This window comes from Gopherus evgoodei, chromosome 23 (genome assembly GCF_007399415.2).
Source record: "Gopherus evgoodei ecotype Sinaloan lineage chromosome 23, rGopEvg1_v1.p, whole genome shotgun sequence".
NCBI classification, from domain to species: domain Eukaryota; kingdom Metazoa; phylum Chordata; order Testudines; family Testudinidae; genus Gopherus; species Gopherus evgoodei.
In genome coordinates this window covers 6174110-6198010 of record NC_044344.1, presented here as the reverse complement: position 1 = coordinate 6198010, position 23901 = coordinate 6174110, and the positions used below count along the sequence as shown (strand labels likewise).

Below are 23901 nucleotides of genomic sequence, written 5' to 3'. Positions count from 1 at the left end.
AGTCTGTGTCTGGGGGCTGGGGGGGTGCTGCAGGATGACCTCCCACCATCATGCAGCCTGTTCTTCTCCACTGCATTTATTTATTGACAAATAAAACTTGCAGAATTTTAAAATATTGTGTGCAGAATTTTTAATATTTTGGTGCAAAGTTCCCTCAGGAGTATTACATTGCAGGGTAGACAGACCCATAGAGTTTGATGGAAGGCAGGGGGTATAGTGAAGCCTTCAGGGCTGAGGTCAGGGGAAGGAAGGAATCAGAGAACCACAGGTGACAAGTGGGACTCAACCTCCTCTGCTGATTATTTCGAGGGTGCCAGTGGAATTGGTCTCCCAGGAATCTGGGAGTCAGTCCCCAGATTCGGAGGGGATGCTAGCAAGATTATCCCCCCCTACACACACACAGAAGTTTGAAAGCAGGGGAGATTAGACTCCAACACCCAAGATTTTGGTAGGAAGTTGACCCTCAACACTTGGGCAGGGGTACAAATTGGTATGAGGCCCTCCCCCAGGATTTGAGGGCAAATTGATATGAGCCCCTCCCCCAGGATTTGGGGGGACAAATTGGTATGAACCCCTCCCCCAGGATTTGGGTGTATGAGCCCCTCCCCCAGGATTTGGGGGGACAAATTGGTATGAACCCCTCCCCCAGGATTTGGGTGTATGAGCCCCTCCCCCAGGATTTGGGGGGACAAATTGGTATGACCCCTCCCCCAGGATTTGGGGCTACGAGCGGGTATTAGCCCCTCCCCCAGAATGTGGGGATACAAAGGGGTATTAGCCTCCCCTCCCCCCAGGATTTTTGGTAGCAGGGGGATTAGCCCCACCCCTAGAATCTCGAGGAGGGGGGAATCAACCCCCGCTGCGATAAGGCGCAGGCGCAGTAGCTGCAGGGGGGTTAGCCCCACCCCTTTAGAAGGGGGCGCGGAAGAGAAGACGCCACTTCCTGTCTCAGAGAGATGACGTTGCCAGCGGGCATTTCCGGTTCGGGAGGCACCAGAGCGTTTCCCGGGAGCCGGGCGGTTCCCAGCCGCCGGGATGCACCGGCGGGGGGTGGGAGCGGGCGCCATCGCCAAGAGGAAGCTGGCGGAGGTGAGAGCCGGGGACGCGGCCCCCCCCTCAGCCCGACCCACACCCCGGGGGGCCGAGACACCCCCCGCGCACCCACATCCTCGGCAGGGGCTGAGACCCCCCCCCGGGGATCGTCCCAGATCCAGGGGGCCGAGTCCCTCCTGAGGCTCCACCACCCTCTCGTATCCCGGACCTGCGGGTGCTGAGTCCTATTCCTCCTCCAACCTGCGGAGGTTGAGACCTCCCCCTTCTTCAGATAGAGGAGCGCCAAGTCCGCCCCTGCACCCAGATTCTGGAGAGGCTGAACACCCTCCTCCCCATCCCAGCCGCCTTGCCCCGGACTTTGGAGGTGCTGAGCCCCATTCCTCCTACTCCATCCTGGAGAGGCTGAGCCTTTTTCCCCTCAAGCAGGGGGGTCTGAATTCTCCATCTCCAGATCCTTGGGGTGTTGAGAGTCTGTACTCCCCTGCTCTGAACTCATCTGGGCCTGAGTACCCCTTTTGACAATTTAAACTCCACTGGTGTTGTCCTCCTTCTTCCCCTAGCAACTTTGAAACTACTGGTTCTTTTCTCCAAAGCAACTGGCTGTAGGACACCCCTGTCACCCAAACTAGGCGTATCCTCTCTTGGTAGGTAGGGAGCGCATCTGGGGTGGGTTTTCTAGTTTAAAATGCGGACGTACTGCAGAAATGGTGGTGGTACAGGTGGGGGACCCTGCAGAGGAGAAATGGTCTCGGCCTATGTGGCACTGCTGAAAAACTTAAATAAAATGATTAGGGCAGGGATTTGGAGCAATCAGATTTTTTAATTGCTCCGCTCCGGCTCCAGCTCTGGGCAAAAACCTACTAGTCCGTGCTCCAGCTCCAAGCACAGCTCCAAAACCCTGGATTAGGAGGATTTTTTTTTCTCTCCTAGGCCAAATACAAGGAGCGAGGGACAGTTCTGGCTGAAGACCAGCTGGCTCAGGTGAGACACCGGCTCCAGGTTGTGTGTATAGGGACCATTGCTGGTATGCGGTGGACTTGAAAGTTGGAGGGATGTGAGGTTTTGCAGCATGCTCTGAAACTGGAGTTGTCCACCTATTTATTATTGTGGCTTGATGTGGTAATGGTGGTGGGAAAAACAAGAGTACTGCACCTGTTAGTTTCACCTGATTTTAGGCTGGAAATCTGGAAGTCATGGATGACTGTGAATCCTCCTCCCGCTTACGTTTTAGGGCCCTTCTTCACAACAAGAACTAACTTCCTCTTCAGTGTGCACCAAGTAGGCCTTCCAGATCTCTGCCCCCACTCCCAAAAACAACCCCAACAGTCTTTTCAGCTGGCTTTCCACTCCTTATCTTGCCTCCTGTGTAAGGTTGGTACTTTCCTAGGAAAAACTAGTTTGGGGCAGGATGCAAGTGAATACCAGCTTAATTCCAGTTTAAACTGGGAAGTGGGGAAAAATAATTGCTCCAGTGTCCAGCAAGTTCAGCAAGTCCAGAACGAACCTTTTCAAACTTTGTATACATCCATTCAAAAGCTCAGTCGATCCACTACATCAGAATTGGTCCATTACAGAACACTGCATGACCAAACGGACCTGAACTAGTAGGCTGCAAATCTGCCTGCTTCTGCTTACTTAATGCCTTAAGCCTACAACTCTGCATTACTGGCGTTTTCATATAATTGATGGTCTTTGACTTTTGTTTATGTAATACTGAAATGAGTCATTACATATACAGTTTCCTTGAAGAAAATACTGAACCAAAATGTATATAGACATTCTGTTGTTCAGTATTTCAATTACCGCTATTATTATTGCACTCACAGCAGTTTTACTTATTTGTGCAGCCTTAAATTAATCAGTGCATCAGCTGTCTTATGTAACCACAATTTGAATATGTAATGAAAACCAAGTGTGCGTTAATGAAACCATTTCTAAAATAGAAAATGCCTTAAACTGGGACTAACTAGTTTTTTCGGGGACAGTAAAAAAAAAAAAAAAAAAAAAAATTTACCTGGTGAAAACTGTCCCTGGTAAATGCCATGCCATCCTGCTCTGTTGTGGACTACTCTATTATTTATGCCTGATTGTTTGTTTAAATATATATTTAAACAAAGGATTCTGACTTCTCATTATGTTTCTCCTGTGAGCAGTCTTTTATTATTATATCCTCCATCTAAGATCCCTATGGTCAATTGTCATCTTGTTGTTTTTAAATGGCTCCAGAAGCAATCCTGGAAATTACAGACCGGTAAACCTAACTTTAATACCAGGAAAATTGGTTGAAACTGTAGTAAAGAACAGAATTATCAGACACCTAGATAAACACAATATGTTAGGGAAGAATCAATGTGGCTTTGGCAGTCATGCCTCGCCAATCTATTAGAATTCTTTTGAGGGTGTCGTCAAGCCTGTGGACAAGGATATTCCAGTGGATATAGTGTACTTGGACTTTTAGAAAGCCTTTGAAGTCTCTCACCAAAGGCTTGTAAGGAATCCTGGGATAAGAAGGAAGGTGCTCTCATGGATCAGTAACTAGTTAGAATATAAGAAACAAAGGGTAGGAATAAATGGTCAGTTTTCACAATGGAGCAGTAAGTAGTGGGAGTCCCCTAAGGATCTGTACTGGGACCAAGGCTGTTCAACGTATTCATAAGTGATCTGGAAAAAGGGACAAACAGTGAGGTAGCAAAATTTGCAGACAGGACAAAATTACTCAAATAGTTATATCCAAAGCTGACTGCAAAGAGTTACTAAGGGATCTCACAAAACTGTCCAACTAAGCAACAAAATGACAGGTGAAATTCAATGTTGATAGATGCAAAGTAATGCACATTGGAAAACAATCCCAACTATACGTACAAAATGTTCGGTTCTAAATTAGCTGTTACCACTCAAGAAAGAGATCTTGGAGTCATTGTGGATAATTCTCTGAAGATATCAGCTCAAATGTGCAGTTACAGTCCAAAAAAGTTAAGTGTTAGGAAAGGGACAGATAAGGCAGAAAATACCAAATGCCACTATATAAATGCATGGTATGCCCACACCTTGAAAACAGCATGCCGTTCTGGTTATCCCATCTCAAAAAAGATGTATTAGAATCGGATAAAGTATATAGAGAGGCAACAGAAATGATATGGGGTATGGAACAGCTTCCATACAAGGAGATGTTAAAAACTTTGGGACTGGTCATCTTAGCAAAGAGAGATGATTAAGGAGCAATATGATAGAACAGTGGTTCTCAGACTTTTGTACTGGTGACCCCTTTCACATACCAAGCCTCTGAGTGTGACTCCCCCTCCTTATAAATGAAAAACACTTTTTAATTTATTTAACACCATTATAAATGCTGGAGGCAAAGCGAGGGTTGGAGTGGAGGCTGACAGCTCGCAGCCCCCTCCATGTAATAACCTTGTGACCCTCAGTTTGAGAACCCTTGCAATAGAGGTCTATAAAATCATGAATGGGCTGTAGAAATTGAACAGGGAAGTGTTATTTATCCCTTCACATAACACAAGAACCAGGAGTCTCCCAAAGAAATGAATAGGCAGCAGGTTTAAAATATACACAAGGAAGCACTTCACACAGTGCACAGTCAGCCTGTGGAACTCATTGCTGGAGGATGTTGTGAAGGTCAGAAATATAAACTGGATTCAGAAAAGAATTAAGACTCCATGCTCTGGGTGTTCCTAAACCTCTGACTGCCAGAAGCTGGGAGTGGATGACAGGAGATGGGTCACCTGATTATTCCTGTTCTGTCATTCCCTTTGAAGCATCTGGCACCGGCCTTTGTTGGAAGACAGGCTACTGGGCTAGATGGACCATTGGTCTCACCTAGTATGGCTGTTCTTGTGTCTGTGTAAGTTAAACAGGGACTTTGTCATATTTTGTATCAGTGCCATGCTGTGCTTTTCTAAAGCCTTACTGTTTTATATAATGTTACAAAGCAAGCGTTCAGTCATAGATGCTTCCCCTCTTCACTTGTCACTTACAGATGTCTAAACAACTGGACATGTTTAAGACCAACTTAGAAGAGTTTGCCAGCAAACACAAGCAAGAGATTCGTAAAAATCCCCAGTTTCGGGTCCAGTTTCAGGACATGTGTGCAACCATTGGAGTGGATCCATTGGCATGTAAGGAATATGCTGGAGAGGTTTAATGCTGAATGTCGTGATTGAGTTTGGAGACAAATTGTATTGTCTTTGCTCGGTAAAATCTCTCATTGAAGTTGATAGGAGCTGTGCTGAATAAAGATGGTGGGATTTGGTTCTTTGGGCCTGTAAACTGATAGACTGTTTTGCCAGCCTGGGAAGGGAAGCAAACACCAGGACTAAGTCCTTTTAAGGCCTTTCCATTAGGACATGTTTTATTGTTTGAACAAAAAAGACATGAACAACCCAAAATAAAGCAACTCCGTGGACAAATCGGATTTTCTCTGGCTGACAGACTGGAGACTGAAAGGACACATCCTTATACATCTTGCCTACCCTGTGATAGGAAGGGCTCCCTTAACTCCTTCTGGGCTGCTGCATCACCTTATCGCAGGGCCCAGTCCTGCAAACGCTACACAGTACAGTGCTTGTGACTGAAAGTAGCCCTACTGCCATCAGTAAGGCTCAGATCCCCCAAGGTATTTAGGAGCATAAATACCTTGGAGGATTAGGCTGTTAATGAAGAAGAATAGTCTTGATGCCTAATCTAACACACACTCTCCCTCTCTCTCCTTCCCCCTCCCCCCCCCTTCCTTTGCAGCTGGTAAAGGATTCTGGTCAGAGATGCTGGGAGTTGGAGACTTCTACTATGAGCTGGGTGTTCAGATTATTGAAGTTTGTCTGGCTCTGAAACACAGAAATGGAGGTGAGGACTCTACATGTTTGCCTCTTGAGCACAGGAGCAAATACTGGCTTCTGCCGGTTGTATGTTACAAGGTGCTTCTGAAAACTGAGCCATGCTTGGTAAGATGCTCAGTGTGTGGTGTACTTTATCGGGTTTCAAAAAGTGCTGAGAAAATGGTTTTGGCTTTGTCTCTGCTCCAATAAAAAAAAAAAGTGGTTTGGTTTTTACAGTGAGGTAGCTAACACACACGGCTTTTGTTTTTCCTTAGAAAATCCGTTGGAGACAGGGTGGATAAAAATCTGTGTTCCTCAAAAAGCGTTTTTTATAAAAAAACAATCTAAAGATACATTATAGTGCAAAGATATCTCCTCATGGAATAGGGATTAGAAATTCTAATTCTATAGTATGAGACAATATATTCATGTAATGTTTAAGAAAAGTTTTGTAAATGAGTTCAAATAGTTCATGGATTAGGGACCCAATCTTATGGGGTTCCAGGGTCTTCTGTACAGATTCTTTAGGTTAATCTTTCTATCTACCCAATGGGACTCAGTGCTCAGTCTAGAAGATCCCATCAGAGGTGTTTCGTTCTGCAGTTCTCAAACTGTGGATTTGTGTCTCCAGAGGTAACATGCCTGTTAACAGCAAAAATGTTTTTTTGAGAAATAATAGACCTCAGTTCTATTGTCCCTCTGCAAATTTGTGTACACAGTCTCAATCCCTTACCTCTCTCTACAAGTGCAAAGTTTCAAAAAGTTCAATGAATAGAAGATTGTGGGGGGCAGAATAGATCTGGATAAGGAGAAGAAGTCTGGAGATAAATGTGAGACAGACATGAGGGACATATGCTTTTTTGTTAAAATATTATGTTGGCTGTTGAAGGAAAAAAATCCGGAATACTTAATGTTTTACTTAGATAAAACAATTTAAATGTCTGGTGATGTTCTCCTCCTAATACAGCATGGCAAGAAAATCCTCCAAATATTAATGATTAACCTGTTAAATTGGAGATAGCTATTTATCAAGTCATTGGGAGGTGAACTGCTTCAATTACCTTTGGTAAATGAAATAACCAAACAATCATTCATTTTCTGATATAGCTGTAGAACTCATCTGAAAAGCTTTCAGAATAAATCACTGTTTAAAAATGTATAGTGTGTACCTTCTAAAAATGAAACCTCTGAGTTGTGAAGAATATGTATTAAAGTAATAACCAACAAGAATGCACTTTTATGTAGAAAACCATGATTAAATCGAGTCTTCCTGAGTAGTGATTTAAAATCAAATCCACCCTGGCTGGAGGCAAGGCTCTGTCGCTTTTTGCTTGATGAGTTGAACTGTGGATGGGAGGTGATAGTGTTGCTATTGCCTAGCTACAGTGCAGTGAAAGCGACCTGCATGCAGTCACTGATAGGATTTTATAGTGAAATAGCTAATGTGTGTTAGTTATTACAATGTAAACTTCTTACACCATTTTTTAGCAGCAAAGACGCTGCTTAACAGTGCCATAAAATATGCCTGGTGAGCCTGTAGCAGTACATCAAGTTAATAGCAAAGATTGGAGGATTAGTAATTGATTTTTTATTAAACTATACATAGAGACAAACACAGAGGGGGAAAAAAATGAATTTTTAGCCCACTATTGCTAAATAAATAAATGGACAAAACTAATTTTAAAGAACTGGCCTGATATCCTGCCTAGTAAAAGTTAGAAATACTTCTGACATCTAGAGTAAGCAACTTACTATGCAAGCATTTATTGTAAGGTAACGTCACGTGTATGGCATCTGCTGTTAGTTTGTACTGCATTAGTGGCTAGCAGCCCCAGTTTTGGACCACAACTCCATGGTGGTAGGTGCTGGACAAACACAGAACAAAGAGACAGGAGGTTACAGTCCCTTTTTAATTGAATTAAATGTACCTGATCCATTAATGGGAGAAAACCAACTAACTCTGCAGTACTCTCAATCTGGGAATAGAAATGTTTAGATATTTAATATCCTGTCTAAAGCGGTGAAATTGAATACAGTGAAAAACAGGGGTTAAAATGACTACATAAATGAAAGGAACATGTAAGATAATGGTGAATGTGAAAAGGAATTTCAAGTGCTATATAATGCTACCAGAGGAAGTTTGCTCTGTATTAACATCACCTCCCTCATTTGTTCTAGGTCTCATAACCCTGGAGGAACTTCATCAGCAAGTGCTGAAGGGAAGAGGGAAGTTTGCCCAGGATGTCAGCCAGTGAGTATCTGCTTGAACTGTTACAATCAAGGAGAGCCTGAAAACAGCATGAATAAAAAGTGACAGTTAATATAGGCAGGCACCTGAAAGTTCTGCTGCTGCTAATATAACCCCAGATAGCTCCATAATAATAAGTCTGTCAGTAGTGAGTCCATAATTAAGGTTGCAAGTAATGCCCTATTATAAATGATATGCCTGCTGGAGGGGCCCAGCCTGGTTCCTGCCCTCTTCCCTCCTCTCAAGATTACATTATGCAAAATATTTTTAGGATAGCTTAGATCAGTTAATAAGAATCTGTATTTGCAAATCATACATTAAGACAAATTACACTAAAGTCCTACAAGTGAAACATTAGCTCAGTCTGTATTGCAATGTAAACAGTCTGTACTTGCATCAAGGAGAATTGACAGACTAATTAAAAAAACCTTATTTTTGACTTTACATTGAGTTACTTAAGAGGACTGCTAAGATAGGGAAATCTGTATTTAGTATAAAAAACAGGAGTACTTTTGGCACCTTATGCTCAAATGAATGTTAGTCTAAACTTTTGTGGGCTTACAGACTAACACAGCTGCTGCTCTGAAACCTGTATTTAGTATGTTAAGTGTAACATCTTATGAAAATGAGATTCATACTTTTGCCACAGATTCACTTGGACAGTGAAAATAGACTGAGTTTCACTTTCTTCTCCTGCATTAGTAAGGTGTTACTGTCTACCAGTCCCCAACCTGCTAGAGTATTACTTGAACAAATAACAGTTGAAATAACGAAAGTTCAGTTGAAACTTTCTTGTGCTTGGAGACCTTTCCGTTGATAGTTTGCAAAAGGTTGTCTTACGGTATCTGAATTTTGGGCCTGACCTTGTCTTTTGAATCTTATTTTGGCAATTTAGAGTTTGAGTTCACAGGACTTATATAACGAATGTTCTAGACAGTTGTGGAATGAGTTCACTGAAACAGTTTTAGTGACCCTTTCAGGATCTTGTTGGAATCAGAGCACACCTTAAATGGAAGGAAGGCAAGCAATCTTTTCAGTTGCTGTTGCCTCTTGGTAAGTATGAATGAAAACATAAACAAATAGCATCTGACTTTTCAGAGATGCTTAGCATGAGAAGAAATTACTATAGCCACTCAACATGCGGGAGTGGCCTCTGCATTTCAGACCTTAACTTTGCCACTTGTACAGTTGTCCCTTATTTACTACATTACTTAGCATCTGGTTCAACTGAAGAGCAAAAGCTTTTCTTTTAAAGTCTTATATTCACTCCCACTGCCTCTTCAGGGATGATCTCCTCCGCGCTATCAAGAAGCTGAAAGTTCTGGGTAGTGGCTTTGGGATTATTCCTGTCGGAGGAACATATCTGATCCAGTCTGTACCAGCTGAACTGAACATGGATCACACAGTGGTTTTGCAGCTGGCCGAGGTAATGTGGCAAGAGATTCTTTAGTATAAGCTACCCCTGAGGGGCCAGAGAGTACCCTTGACATACTAGGGCAGGCTCTATAGATAGAGAAGAGATGGTATGAAGAGTGTAAATTCTAATATGAGCAAGAACCTAAGGTCTCAGCTTGTAAAGATATGAACATATAGGCAAGTAGACATTCCAAAACATGGACTCTGCTATTAAGTCCTGCTGCTTAGCAGACAGTAAGGAGCTTTCTGTGCACTGAAATAATTGTCCTACAAATTTTCCTTCCCTTATTCCAGAAAAAGGGGTACGTAACTGTCAGCGAGATCGAGTCCAGTTTAAAGTGGGAGATGGAACGTGCCAAGCATGTGCTGGTATGTATATAGTCCTTGTGGGGTATGCTTGTTTGTAACCTGCTACAATGGCATTTAATCCAACCATTTACACTACCACATCCATCCTAATGGGATTACACTCTTTTTACTGTGCCCTACCATCTAGTCTGCAAGACCAAACTAGGGAGAAAGTAAAATGGGTTCTTCACCCCTGTAGGACTCAGTGTGGCCAGGATGTGAGGTAGAATCCTCTTAATGGCAGGTCCAGGCCTTTGATTGGTGCTGCTGTGAACTATGTACACACTTCACTCCTGCCACTCCTTATTTCCTGCCTTGGGATTGGGGCTACACCTTCCTTAGTTCTGTAAAATTTACTCACCGGCTTTGGCTTTGCTTCCATGATTGTAGAATACACTTTGATCATCATCTTCATCTGTCCCCACCCAGTGCAGTATGTGGAGAGAATGGAGGTAACTGTAGTGAAGTGTTTCTGCAGTCAGTATAGCCACTTGCCCTTTAAATATTTGTAGTGGGTGAGAACACTTCCAGTAGCGGAAGTGGTGATCAGTTGTCTGCCCCACTCAGTCTAGCTGCTTGTAGTTCAAAGGAAGCCCAGTCTAGTGCTAAATTGAGTCACAGGACTCTTCCTTCTCCTGCCTGTAGAAGGGCTGGAATGCAGAAGTGGTTCTTGCATGCTTCAACTGACTTTTTGCAGATCCTTGTTTTCTCCATTCGGCTTCTGAGACCTTGGTCTGTTTTGACAGGAACACCTGCTGAAGGAAGGCATGGCCTGGCTTGACACACAAGCTCCAGGGGAATCTCAGTACTGGCTGCCGGCTCTCTTTACAGAACTTTACTCTCAGGAAATCACTCCAGAGGAAGCAAAGGAGGCAATACCCTGACTGTTAAGAGGAAAACATGGAGCTGTACATGTTCTCCCTGTGCTGTATTACTTGAAGTAGGACATTTAGCCTTAAAGTTTGTTTAAACAAAGTCCTTAGGTTTAACCATTTAATTGGTCAAAATTATACAGCTTTAAATTTCCTTTGAATTGTACCAACCTTTACCAGCGGTGTGACTTAAAGGGCTACTATTCTAAACTAGAACACTGGAAGGATGTAAAAGTGATTCTACCTCCTTAAAAGGGTAAATTCCACTTTAAGCTTATCAGCTGTGGAGACTAAACTGTTCCCACCAGCATCCCTGCTCAAGTATTTTAGAAAGCTCAAGTCACTTTCCCCATGAAAAATACAATAGTCTAGATTCTGCCAAAACAAACTTTATTGCACAAAAAAAATCTTATGTACAATTGTATATAAACAAGGTGTTTTATAGTGACTCTTGTGCATATATTTTCAAATCATTAGGTCTAAAACTCTGTCACTAAAACAGGTCTGCCTAGAGCAGTCATTGAGGATTGTCACTTTGAAATGGAAACATTCAGAAACAGCAGGACGGGTAACAGCGCTATTAAACTAATACGTTTACAGCCACATGCTTTAGGTGAATGGTGTCCATAGTAAGGCATTGTGTGTGTGGATGGTAATGCCACATGCATCACATACATATTTCTGAATGAGATCTGCCTTATGAAGGCAGAGGCCCAGCTCTAACCCATTTTAAAGTGGGGATACTATTGATTGATGGAAACAGTGAAATTTACAAGGGGATTAAACAGAGGCATCACAGAAGCACGGCTTGTGCCTTCTCATACAGATATGCCTCCATGAAACCTTATATCAAGGAATAAACTGCTGTATTTACTTCCATGTGGGGTGTCCTATGTGAGTTTCCCTTCAGAGAAGCTAGGGTTCTATTCTAAACCATACCAATGACAGACCTAAGGTGAGATTTTGTTTGAGGGGAAAAAAAGTTGTTGGAAACATTCCTGAATTCAAGGTGCCATTTAACATCTTTCAACTTCAAGGCTACTTACGCAGCAGGAGGCAGGCTTCTGAAAGTTTACAAAAGTTTATGTAGAATATCAACAATCTGTATTGAAAACAATTCAACATGTGGGACATTGAAAACAACTGCAATTTGATCTACAAAAACAATTTTTTTAGAACAAAGTTTCCTGGCTTGGAGTTTCTTTCCATGCTACAATAAATCGGAAAAAGGATTACAGCAAAGGAATTTGGGGGCAGGGGTGGGTGGGAAGGCTGATGCACCATTCTATGTGCTCAATTTAGGGGAGCATTTTACCACCCAGTTTGGTGATTTTATTTTGTTACCAAATCAGGCTTATTTATCTGCTTGCTTGACCTTAGTATGTTTCATCTCCATACCCCTACTTTAAATACATCCTTGATGTAATGGCATATGCAGCCAGACAACACCTGCCCAAGAGGTATGAATTGCTCAAAAAGGAGACTCTGCTGTTAAAGCTTTGATCGTTCCGAGAACTAGTTTTACCACTGGCCAAGTTTAGCAAGGGAATATTCTGCTGCTATTGACATTCGCTCCTCCCCTTCTCTGTAGGACTCCATCAGAAACTGGCTTCCTACTTACAAGTGTCCCTTATCCTAGCATTTAAATGTGGCCTGGATCAAAATATTAACAGAAAAAAAAACAAAAAACACTGACTTCAGGGGCTGAAAGCAAACAGCAGTCAAGGAAACAGCACTTCCATTTAGAAGAGCCAAAGTAGAACGTGTCAACTCCAGTCAAGATCATAAAAAAACAAAAGCCTTGATTTGGGTGTGGGGGGGTTGTTTTAAAAGAAACAGTGATTCTCTCTCCAATGTTTCCAAGGTAAAAGCACCTGCTCTTGATTTATAAGCTTTTACAGTTTGCATCCATTTCTCCCCCCCTTCCACCTAAAGTTCAGCCAGCAAAAGCCACCCAGGCACTGGATGAAGCTTTCAGAAAGAAAGCTAGACTCCACCCTGTTTCTTTGGTCTGTCTAGAAGAGACATCAGCAGGTAGATGGGCTTATGCAGAGCACTTGTGCCCCACCTCTCCTCAGACAGAAGTTAACCCTGGGCAAGCAGCAAGTGGACCCCTTAGTATTATGGACTCCACCCAAGTGCTCCTACAGCTCTGGTCCTTGGGAGTTCAGCATGGCCAGAGGGAAGGGCACATATGGGCTATTTAAGAACAGAAAAGCTGTAAATCGGACTTGCATTCTACATCTCATTGTTTTAATCCAATAAAGAAAAAAAAAAAGCCACCCAGTATAGGTGTTTCCAAAATAACCTGATGCCACATGCTCCAGCTTTCTAGCATAGGAAGTACCTTTTCGAGTAGCTTGTCACAAGCTTGGCTTTGTCTACCATGAAGTCCTCTTGTTCGGTATCCACCAGAGCATTAAAGGAGACAGAAGACTTCTTCCTGCTCTAGCCACTCTGGGATTGGCTTGGTTCTCAAGTCTGTTGGGTAATTCTAGAGTTCGAAGACAGAACCATCCCCAGGATTGGGTTTCTCACTTAGAGAGAGACACCTCTAAGCCTTGGAGCTCCCTTGAGTGTCCGTCTCTGTCTCCGAGGAGCTGCTGTCAGAGTCTATTTCTACATTCTCCTGCTGGTGTTTCTCTTGCACCTTCAGCCGAATTCCTTGCAAACGGATTAATAGGGACTGATAGTCAAAGTGGCCTCGTTTCTCACCAAAAGGATCCTGGGGGGAAACATGTAAGATTTAGAGACTTGTACGGTGCCAAAGTACATCACACTCTATGCGGCATCTACGAAATACACCCACCGCAAGGGCAGACAACTGCATGGCAAGGAGATGCATTTTGGCCAAAGACGCTGGTTAACCCTCTCTCTGCAAGTGTGTTAGGGGTTTGTCAGTGTCAAAGCAGAGCATATGGGACCCTGGCTCTTAAATGCTCATCTGAAAAACCCAGGCAAAATAAACTGGAGGGAACTTAGTTTACCTTCCATAGCCAGATGAAAGCTTGGGTGGACACTGGCTGGATTTGAACCAGTTTCAGAGAACTGATGAATTGGTCTCAGGCAGGAGGGAGTGACAGTCTCATCAGGAAAGACTACAGACTTAGTTACTAACACCTCACGTAGTGCTATAGAGGCTTTATTAAAGGAAGTCAAGTAGCATTATCCCTATTTTACAAATGGGGAAAGTGAGGCACACAAGTGACCAGGCTTGCCTACAGTCACTCACAGCAGTGAACAGGGAAGAGAGATTTAGCTCCTACTCCCTCACCCTGACAGGACCACACTGACAGAGCGATTGGGAGGAAGCTTGCACTGTACCTACTCTGGGATAAATAAGATGACTTTAGACTCCAAAACTGAAAAGTCAGCTTCTTTCCCAAACACTACGCTCATGTGGGGAAGCTGACAACGACACTGAGCTCAACATTTTGGAATGGCTTCATTTTCACACAGTTTATTCTTTTATCTACAGTTCATCTAATGAAGTGCCTATGCTACAATTTATGATGGGGACAGGAACACAGCAATCACGACCACTGTAAGACCAGCACTGTGTGTGTACAGCACCTAGCACAATGGGGTTCCTAGGTGCTACAGTAATAAATTGAACCTCTGCTCCTTGCAGCTGCAGCAGTTATGACTGTAGAATGTGGTTGGTGCCATTCCTGAATAACCCCTCAAGTCGTGTGGTTTTACAATACAGCCTCTAGTTGCTGTACTAAAGATTCCAACTGATGGGAGTCAGTTGGAATAGTGCCTGGTGGCACTATTCAGTCCAAACACAAGCAGTCTGCTTGTGTCAAGCTCTAATTTTATGGATTATGGGGCTGTTTGTTGACAATAAGGGCATGGGTAGATACTAGGTGGTAAAATTAACCACCTCCCTTTTTCATCAATGGTGATATCTTTAAATGAGCAGATGGGAGATGGCTGATTAGAAGCTTCTTCTGTTCTATTCATACCAAAATATCTTAGCAATCAGCAATAGGAAAAAAACCAGGGTTTTTTCTGACGAGGGGCTCAGGAGCAGTGCTAGGAAAAGCTCAATGGCTTGTACTGGGTCTGGGAAATCAATGGAAATTGAAGGCACTCGGCACCTCAAGGGACCGGGTCTCAGCAAAGCACCTTTGAGTCCACACTTAAGCTAGCGCAGATTAAAAATTACAAGAGTTAATAGCTGGTTCTCAGGATTAGAGCGTGGGAAGAAACCTCTCTGACTTCCCAGGATTGTATTGCATAATTACTAAGTAAAATTGCGATGGGGCCCTTAACAAGAGATTAGCAGCATCACAGGAGAGTTTTAGGATGTCCTGTAAAGTACCCAAAATAGCTAAAGCCAGCAGAAAAACACCAGCTAGCTAAACCTTTGACAGGGACATAGGAACTGTCCGACTGGAATCACACCAATGTCCAACTGGTGGTAGTAGTTTCCTATTCTCTTTGCACGAGTCCAAGGATAGACCAGCAGTTCTCAACTTATTTACCATTGGGGGCCACATATGTGGCTCACAATGTGTTATGTGGGCTGCATCCAATACTACCTGTATGGCCCTGATCCACGTGAAGAGGAAATACAAGCACATTTAAGCTGGTGTATTCCCCCGCTTTCTGGCTTTCAGGGGAAACTTTCAAATGAAGTACAATTGGCACCAACAGAGAATTAAGCAGACACTTAGTACACTGTCTTTCTTCTAAACACAAACAACAACAGGAATTTCTCAGCCTTATTTCATGGCTGATGCGAACTCAAAGCACATGTCTGGAGAGAATTTAAGAAATTCTATCCTTCAATGAACTCCCATTCTCCTCCCTCCTAAAGTAGCCATGTTGAGAGGCAAGCTCATTACCTCCTTCAGCCAAAGTGGCCAATAGAAAGAGTTGTGGCTCCATCTCAACAAGCAGACATCACTTCACACCACATAGCTGGCACATCAACACTTTCATTTCTTACAACCTAACAGGTCATTAAACTGTGCCCTTCTAATTAAGTCATGGCATGGTTGCCAGCTGCTTACCTGCATTGTCTGTCCTTGGAGGTGAAGCCTCTCTTTGCATGCACCCTCGTAGAAGTCAAAGTATTCCATGAAAGACTTCTCCATAACACCCCTGGAACGCCACAAAAGAGCACAGGGTCAATGCAGGATGAGCGAGCATTTAAGCAATGGTCTCATCACCTCCTGGCCACATGAGACTCCATTCAGTTAAGCAAACCTGTCATTCATCTAATCAACACTCAGTGTATGTCTTAAAAATTTACAAGGATGATCCAAGCATTCAAAAAAATCTGCCCTGGCAACTGAGGCAACCATTCTGTTGCTCAGCAGAACCTCAGACACGTGGGGTTTGCATTAACTTTGTGTCTCACTGCCCTGACTGAATCACAACATACAGGAACAAGAGTATGCAAGAGAGGAGGTCATATAGCAACTGGATGTACAGTGAGACAAAAGCAGGGCAGGGAACAAGTACAGGGGGCTGTATAAATATTATACTCAATACACATCAGGAACAATTAACCATCCACCCGTGCAAGACCGGGACACGTCATCCCCCTTTACAATATGGGAATGGGAACAGACAGGTTTAGCGGTACCCACGGTGACACAGTTAGGACTGGAACTCAGGATTCAGAAACACCAAGATAAGAGTTCCAATATATGACACTGCCCCTTCAACAGAGATCCAGCCCCTAACAGTGACTCAGCAAGTGAACATGACGCATATAGAAGTGCCCAGTTAAAGCGGACCCTGACTGTTCAGAGCAAGGTGGGGCCACTCCCCATTACCTACCGTAAAGGCTCAGGACAGGGACACTTTCCTTCCAGCATGTCGCACACAGCTACTCGGATGGTTTCATGCCGAATGCACACGTTATAGTTCTTACTATCCCCAGGGTGCCTCTCCTGTAAACATAAATTGCTCTGCTGAGTCCAGTGCCGTGTGAATGGCTATTATCCCTTCCCCTCCCCTTGGGCCATAAGGATTTCACACTCCACAGCGAACTCTCCTCAGATCTGCCTGCTCGAAGTACAGTGATCTAGTTTATGCTGAAAAGCTGGTAAGAGATTCCGCATGTTCTCAAAGCACAGGATTCCGGTAGCTGAGGAGATGGATCAACTCGGCTAAAGCCAGCACAAGTCTCTCTCTCTGGGACTGAAGGCCAGGATAACCTGAGCAGTTTGTTATGTCCTACATGAATCAATACGTCCCAGGGAAGCCATTTACTGTCAGCAGAGATTGGGAGAACTAGGAAAAAACCCTGCAGATATAGTCAGTTTCCTGTACGTTTCCAGTTAATTCCACTACCTTACTTATAATGTAAAATTACAACGGGATCCGTGGCATTGGCTCTGCGGCATGAGTGCTAACACTTTTTTAACCCAAGCCCTGTGTATTTAAGCCAGGTGACCATTAGCGCTGACAGGATATTCCACCATACAAATCTCAAAAGGAATTACAAACATTTGAGCTCTTCTGCAAGTCAGGTAGCATCATATCCATTTTATAGGTGGGGTAAATTGGGGTTTGGCACAGTTAACAGATTTACTCAAGGTCACAGCAACTCAGCAGCAAAGAATGAAACAGAAAGCAGGAATCTTCCAGTTCTCTAACTACTAGACAACACTCCCTTTTGCCCATAAGTATACACTTCAGCTCAAATTGCTTGCATAGCGTCGGGATGACTGTCTCTCTGCAAGAGGGAATTCACTGTTGGAGTGAGGGAGCGGGGGGGGGGTGGGGGGACGACGATGACCCAGCAGTCAAAGTCATCTCAGAACTGGAGTAAACCGTGCTCAATCAGATCTATTACCTGCTCAAAGCCAGGTTCGTTGTGATAGGGGTTCTCAGTCATCAGAGACTGTATGGAGATGAGGACTGAAGAGATACTCTGTGCTGGGCTCCAAGCAGGACCAGTCCAAGTGCTGAAACATCATAAACATAGGAATGTATTTAAACACAAGACCTACAATATGACGCAGTGACCTCCCCTTTCACCATTACCACTCTCAAAGTCAACAAACCCCAGTTTAGGAAATCAGAAAAACCTAAGAGGGGATTATCCAGAAGGGGAAGTGGACAAGAAAAACGGAGCCCAGAACAGCCCCCAATGATCTGCAGTGTTCAGAAGCTTTTATGGGTGAAGTTAGTGTTAGAATACTCAGGCAGACTTTCCCATTGCGGTAGAAGTTGGGGTTAAACCTCACTGTGTTATTCCAAATGCAGGGGTGCGCACCCCTTTATGCAGAGGGACACTGCTAGAAGACGACTCTGCATTAGCTGCCCTTAACCCTTTTGCTATAGATCCTCTCTCTCCTCCCCTAGGAATGGCAGCATTTCAAAAGAAGGATGCACCTAGCACATGAGATGCTTTCAAATCCTTTCATTTTTACTGCTCCCTTTCCCTCCGCCTTTCAGTTTGATGCACGTCCCAAGAGCTTGAGGTGGTCTGCCTAACCAAGTGCCTCCCGCTTCAAACCCACCCCCTCCCTTTACATCAATAATCTTCCTTCCTTAAACCGTTGTTCTGGGTTTGCTCGAATTTAGACCCCAACCCTGAGAGACAATGAGCATCTGCAGCCTGCACTGGCTTCACGCCGAGCTGCACGGTGCTCAGTGGCACCCAAGATCATGCCCTTACATTGTTAACGTGTCAGGGACGGGCTAATGCGTTTGCAGGATTGGGACCATCAATACGTGTCCTTTAAGCACAGTAGTCCAGTTGAGGCTAATGGGACTACTCACCTGCTTAAAATTAAGCATCTGCAGAACTGGAGCCTAAGTTTGTAAAAGCACTGTTTGAATAGGCAGTGCTCTACTGGGGACTTAAAATAATTATACTACTCATGGTTTTGCGCTGAGCACAGGCGGAAGCAGAGAAGCAGTTAAACAGCTTTCCAGGGAGTTCTTAGTGGCTTTTTTTTAATTTCTATTTTCTTTTTAAAAACCACACACACACGGGAAATTAAAACCACAAAAATCTACATTCAGACAACAATAACGGACGGCCTTCAAACCACAAAAAGCAGAAGAAATGCAAAAGTTCAGGCCAAAACTCTATGGTGGGACTGGGAGAGGGGAAGAATGTTGTGTTACTTAGGCACAATGGCGGAGAGAAGAGAATTTCCGTCCTGGCTTTTGTAGGTTCAAAGAAAGTCAGTTGTAGTTTAGCTACATTTTGGCAGCGTTAAGGCCTCCATTGTACAAGTGACTTCATGCAGGGTCTGTGCAGGCAGATATCACTACAGGATTGGGACCGAAATATGCAAAGAGGGGGACATACTGCAGATAACTGCCTGCAGCAAACTCCTGGCTTCCCCTTGAAACAGCTGAAGTCTCCTCTTACCCTAGAATACTCAGGCAGACTTTCCCATTGCGGTAGAAGTTGGGGTTAAACCTCACTGTATTATTCCCTGTTGTCATCAGTTTGACCCTTGGTGGGTGGATGGGATAATCTGGAGGACAGCGAAACAGGAACAAGAAGAAACCCCCTTCATAAGGCGTGTCAAATGGGCCTGTGATCAATGCATGAATCTGCAAAACAAAAGCCCATCTTGCGCACCACTTCAAAATTGCGCAGCACGGTGAAATTCTCAACAAAACCGAACAAGTGCAAGGAATCCCAACACAGACCAGGCTTCTCTCACAAGCATGTCATACACGGTCCACTCTTTCCCCTCCCTGCCAGACTCACTCATTCCCTGAGCCACTGGCTTCACATTTCTCTGCCACACCTGTGCGCGATGCGTGCTTACGTAGCCATTTTTACAAAGGGGCCGCAGCAGCTGCACGTCTCACACACTTGCACATACATCCGCTCCATGTCTGCACAGCCAAACGCAGAGTACACAGTACTTCATCGGAAGAGCTCGACTTTTCAAAAGTACAGGATTTAAAAACAAAAAGCAATTAAGAAAAAATAACATTCACCACCTATTTCCATCCCCAACGATTTATTTTCCAACTTCTGAATTTCCGCCAGCAAGAGGATTTTGCTTGGCTTGAAGATACTGCACTGATTTGTACTTAAACAGATCACTAACTTTCCTCAGCCAGGACCTAAAGTTAGGAGCATATTCTCTCCTCACCGTAAAGTTACCTCTGAAAATCCTGATCACATACAAGTGAAACTACTCCTCCGAAGCTATTAGTTGAGCAATTTTATTTCTTTCCGTGCTTTTTTAAAATGCTTTTTAACTCCTCGTGATTTGCAAGAAGATGCCAATACTAAGACGCTCTAGGACATGGTCAATGATATAATGCATTGTTGGAAAACGTGTGTGTATTTTCAGCTTCCAGCATCAAGTTGGGCCAAAGTTATGACTAAAATACTGAGTATATACTCGGAATTTGGAGTATTTTTGTATATAGGAATTCTCTCAACTATTCCCTTGCAGTATTGTAAAACCCAAAGGCCTCAAATTCAACCAAGGGTTAGTGCTGGTGGAACCTGGAAGTGGAAACTTTGTTGGAGAGGTGGGAAAAGCTTGCAGCAACAGGAAAAGACGAGGCAACTTCTCATCCACTATGAGTCTCCCAGGAACCAGTGCAGCCCAAAGAGTGGATGTCAGACAGAGGCTGGGAGATGCACAACATCAAATGCATCCTGTTAGCATCCATTGTCTGCAAACTTACTAGGGTATCCTGACTGCAGTGTGACACTTAGCAGAAACTACATGGACAGGCCTCTCCCAAGAACACCTCCGCTGGGGCACAGGGATGCAGGCTAACACGGGCAGTGTAACTTACACCTCTCTGCAGCAGCGTGGATGTGAATCATGGCCAACAGGGTCACTAATCTGAAGTTTCTGATGCATCTGACTACCACATTTACCATCCCCAGCTTCCCATATCCAATAGCTCACAGTGGAGTCAGCTCTTCCTCAAACATTTCCACTGATAGTTTTCAAGCACTGGCAGCACGAAGCCAGCAGGATTGGTGCTTTACCAAGTCACATGGCCATGGAGGCGCTACAGGATTTATCTGCAGCGCCAAGGTTTCTCACTTCACAAAGCCAGCTTCCTTGAAAGCCTCTTCCAGTTTTAAACACAACCCCTTCCCACTGTCCCCAGGAAAATTTAAGCTACTTTATTCTTTTACAACCTTTTGAGGATGCTCTATGATATTCTTACCCACCCCAACATGATACTGACAAGCCTTATATGGACTAAATCTTAAAGTAGCCAGCAAAACAAGATACACAGAAGGGGAAAGTTGGATCAGTTCTGGATATTCACTTACCTTAGTCATATCATGGGGATCAGGCACAACAAACATTCCAGGGGGTGGTTCCTTATAAATGGACATGATATCCCTGAAGAAAACAAAACAGAAATTAGCCATTTTCTCCCTCAGGGTCCAGCCCAATCCAAGGAACAGAACAGAGTATGAGAGAGAGAGAGAGAGAGAGCGCGCGCAAAGGGGTGTATTTTAAGAAGTAAACCTGTTACTGAAAGCATTTATTTTGTTGCCATTTCATTGTTTTCTGGCTAAGCTGTTCCTGCTTATCCAGAAGAAGAGCTGTAGGAGATAAGGAGTGCACATGCTCTCAAAATATGTAACAAAAGAGATATGGAATCAGATCCGACTCACTGCGAGTTGGGGACATAGGGCAGCACTCCACCTCTAACAGTGAAAGAGCACCTCCCAGTGTTGACCCGAGTTGCACACAGCCACAAAAGGATTTTCAAAAAGCCTTCCTGATTGTAAAGAAAACTGAGCTGAGCTAAAGTTTTCAGCAGTATGACTAGGCAGATGAAACTTCTGAAGTGACAGGAGAACCTCATCTTCTTACAAAGTATTATTAAGTTAGTGCTATTGTCCGTTTGGACTGGAAACATAGTTTGTACCATCTTATGGTGAAGTTAAGGAGTTTTATAACCGGCAGTAGAACAAGGATATGCAATCATTTGGCAAGCAATGATATTGGTGATGAGGGAAGAGGAAGAATCTATTGACGTAATGCCAGTATTTAAAACAACATGTTGTTGTATTGTTATAAAGTTGATTAACACGCCAGACCTAATGTGAGCAATCCTTTTACATGCAGCCTCTAATACTGCAGTTAGAGGAGAAACAGCTGAACTGATCAATTTGCACCACTCAGGCAAATGAAAGAACAGGGTTATGGGTGGGCCAGTAATGAACACCTTATAATTCAATCTAGGAACACAAAAAAGAAACCCATTCCCCTATTGATCTAATACAAAAAACTCCTAATTTGCAGATGCACAGAGACATTGGGTTTCAGATCACTCACTGGCAGACAGCCAGCACAATAGATTAAGTAGAGGTAGTTTTGGTCAGGTGAGGCATCATCTTATGTTGAATGCACAGGACAGAATTAAGAGATCAAAATGCTACTCTTGTCTCTGACACAGCTTCATCGTTAACCTCGGGGAAGTCACTTTGCCTCTCGTATGCACCTGTAAAATGCAGTTGTGAGGCTGAATTCAATGTATGGGCTTTGAGATCCTTGCATGGAAGGGGCAAAACATATGCTCTGTTGAGTTGTATGAAGTCATATTTTCCTAGCCACTGATAGCAGCAAGAATGGTTTAAACCAGGTGGGGGACAAAGGGGGGAATTAACAGAAAATTCCCCCATTAAAATGATAAATGAAAAGGACTGTGGCAGTTTTAGCAAGAAGCTGCTGATCCATATGAACTGCCAAATGTCAATGGTGGATAATTTATTCTGTCTACTACATTTACCTGGAAGTTTCATGTGCACATGAGATGCTTCATTTCCTGTGCTGTACAGCACTGCTGCGCATGGAGAACAGGTATCACATTCCACCCGAAAAGTGGATACATGATCTTACATGTATACAGCCTGCAAGTCACTTTGTGATCCTTCTGGCTGAAAAGTGCTTTATAAATACAAAGTGGCATTAGCACGCTGGCTCTAGAGCAGCAGCAGTCAGCTGGGAGTAGATGCGTGAACAAAGCCAGAGGGAATCTAAAGCATTTTGATGCACAGAACATTCTCCTAACACTGGGGAAGTCTACTAAAACCTAGAGAGCTGCAGATACCTCTGGGGACAAGACCAAAGGGGTGATGAGTGAGGTAGCCCCACACTCCATTGTGGAAAGCTGTAAGTGCTAGAGCATGAAGAAATGCATCCAGTACCCTAGGATATATAGGTGCCTCAAAAGGTGACTTCAGGCCATACAGCAGAACAACATGGAAGAGTTTGTCCTGTTCCCAGCACAAATGCTGATGACATCCATGTGGTATAGGCTATCTAGGTGGCTAGGGCCCACTCCACATACACTGTCCCATCTGCCTGTGTGTGTTGGTAATGCAAAGCCCAAAACTCTAGGCTCAAAGAGTAAGAAGGTGGAAGAGATCACGAGGGTTTAGAAAGAGGGGGAAGGCCCCAAGCACAGACAACCGGCTCCTTTCGGGAGATCCCAAATAGAGCAACTAATTATCACCATGACGGGGCATTTACTCAGAGGCGATTTCGCCAGGGAAGTCCTTGGCTATCCCAGCAAGGCCGGGCGGGGGGAGGCCGGCAGGAAGAGACATGACTGCGGCACTGGGGGCGGGGGTCACTGGATCCCCAGCGGGTAGGCGGGGTGCTGGCTGGGCCCGGAGCAGGGAAGACACCAGGCGAACGGGGGATTCCCCATCGGGGGGCCCGGTGTTGGGGCGCGCTATCCCGGGGGAGGGACCCATGGGAGGCGGGGGTTGTAGTTACAGACACCCCCCACCCAGGGCGGGCAGGCCCGTGGGGCTGGGGTCCCCGGCTCGGCCCGCCCGCCCGCTCGCTCACCGTTTGATCCGCAGCAGGCAGGCCGGGCTCGGCCTCTCGCTGTCCCAGTCGCCGCTCACCGTGGGGTCCCAGAAGGCGGAGTGCGTGAGCAGCGCGGCCCCGGCCGCAGCGGCGGCGGCCGCGGGCAGCCCGGCGAGGGGGGCCCCGCCGCTCCCGGGGGGGACTCCGGCCCCCGCGGGGGGCGCCCCGAACCCGGCCACCGCCCACAGCTCGGCCGGGATGAACACGCCGGGGCTGCCCGCTCCGCCGCCCCCGGGGCCCGCCGGGACCCCGCCGCTCGCGGCGGCCGCCAGCACCGCCGCCGCGGCCGCCTCCTCCGCTGCCGGACTCTCCGCCATTCTCCAGCCCGG

The 23901-nt window shown here is 44.8% G+C and overlaps 2 protein-coding genes across 4 annotated transcripts; one reads left to right on the top strand and one right to left on the bottom strand.

Annotated features, from left to right (window-relative positions):
• Positions 1-955: 955 nt before the first annotated feature.
• Positions 956-14411, top strand: SNF8 (SNF8 subunit of ESCRT-II). Of its 3 annotated transcripts, XM_030541375.1 has the most exons (9): positions 956-1089; positions 1984-2034; positions 5048-5186; positions 5806-5910; positions 8061-8133; positions 9415-9556; positions 9841-9915; positions 10641-10802; positions 14245-14411. In XM_030541375.1, exons 1-8 carry the CDS (start codon positions 1036-1038, stop codon positions 10776-10778), a joined length of 777 nt encoding a protein of 258 aa, XP_030397235.1. In that variant the 5' UTR covers positions 956-1035; the 3' UTR covers positions 10779-10802; positions 14245-14411. The 3 variants fall into 3 exon arrangements, with proteins under 3 accessions (XP_030397235.1, XP_030397234.1, XP_030397236.1); XM_030541374.1 differs by lacking the exon at positions 14245-14411 and having other exon boundaries at positions 10641-11645; XM_030541376.1 differs by lacking the exons at positions 956-1089; positions 5048-5186; positions 14245-14411 and having other exon boundaries at positions 2001-2034; positions 10641-11645.
• On the bottom strand, positions 11140-23656 carry UBE2Z (ubiquitin conjugating enzyme E2 Z). The gene is made up of 7 exons (XM_030541379.1): positions 23552-23656; positions 21013-21085; positions 19117-19304; positions 17584-17695; positions 16563-16675; positions 15788-15878; positions 11140-13491 (listed from the first exon to the last, which is right to left on the bottom strand). Exons 2-7 carry the CDS (start codon positions 21076-21078, stop codon positions 13321-13323), a joined length of 741 nt encoding a protein of 246 aa, XP_030397239.1. The 5' UTR covers positions 21079-21085; positions 23552-23656; the 3' UTR covers positions 11140-13320.
• Positions 23657-23901: the final 245 nt, after the last annotated feature.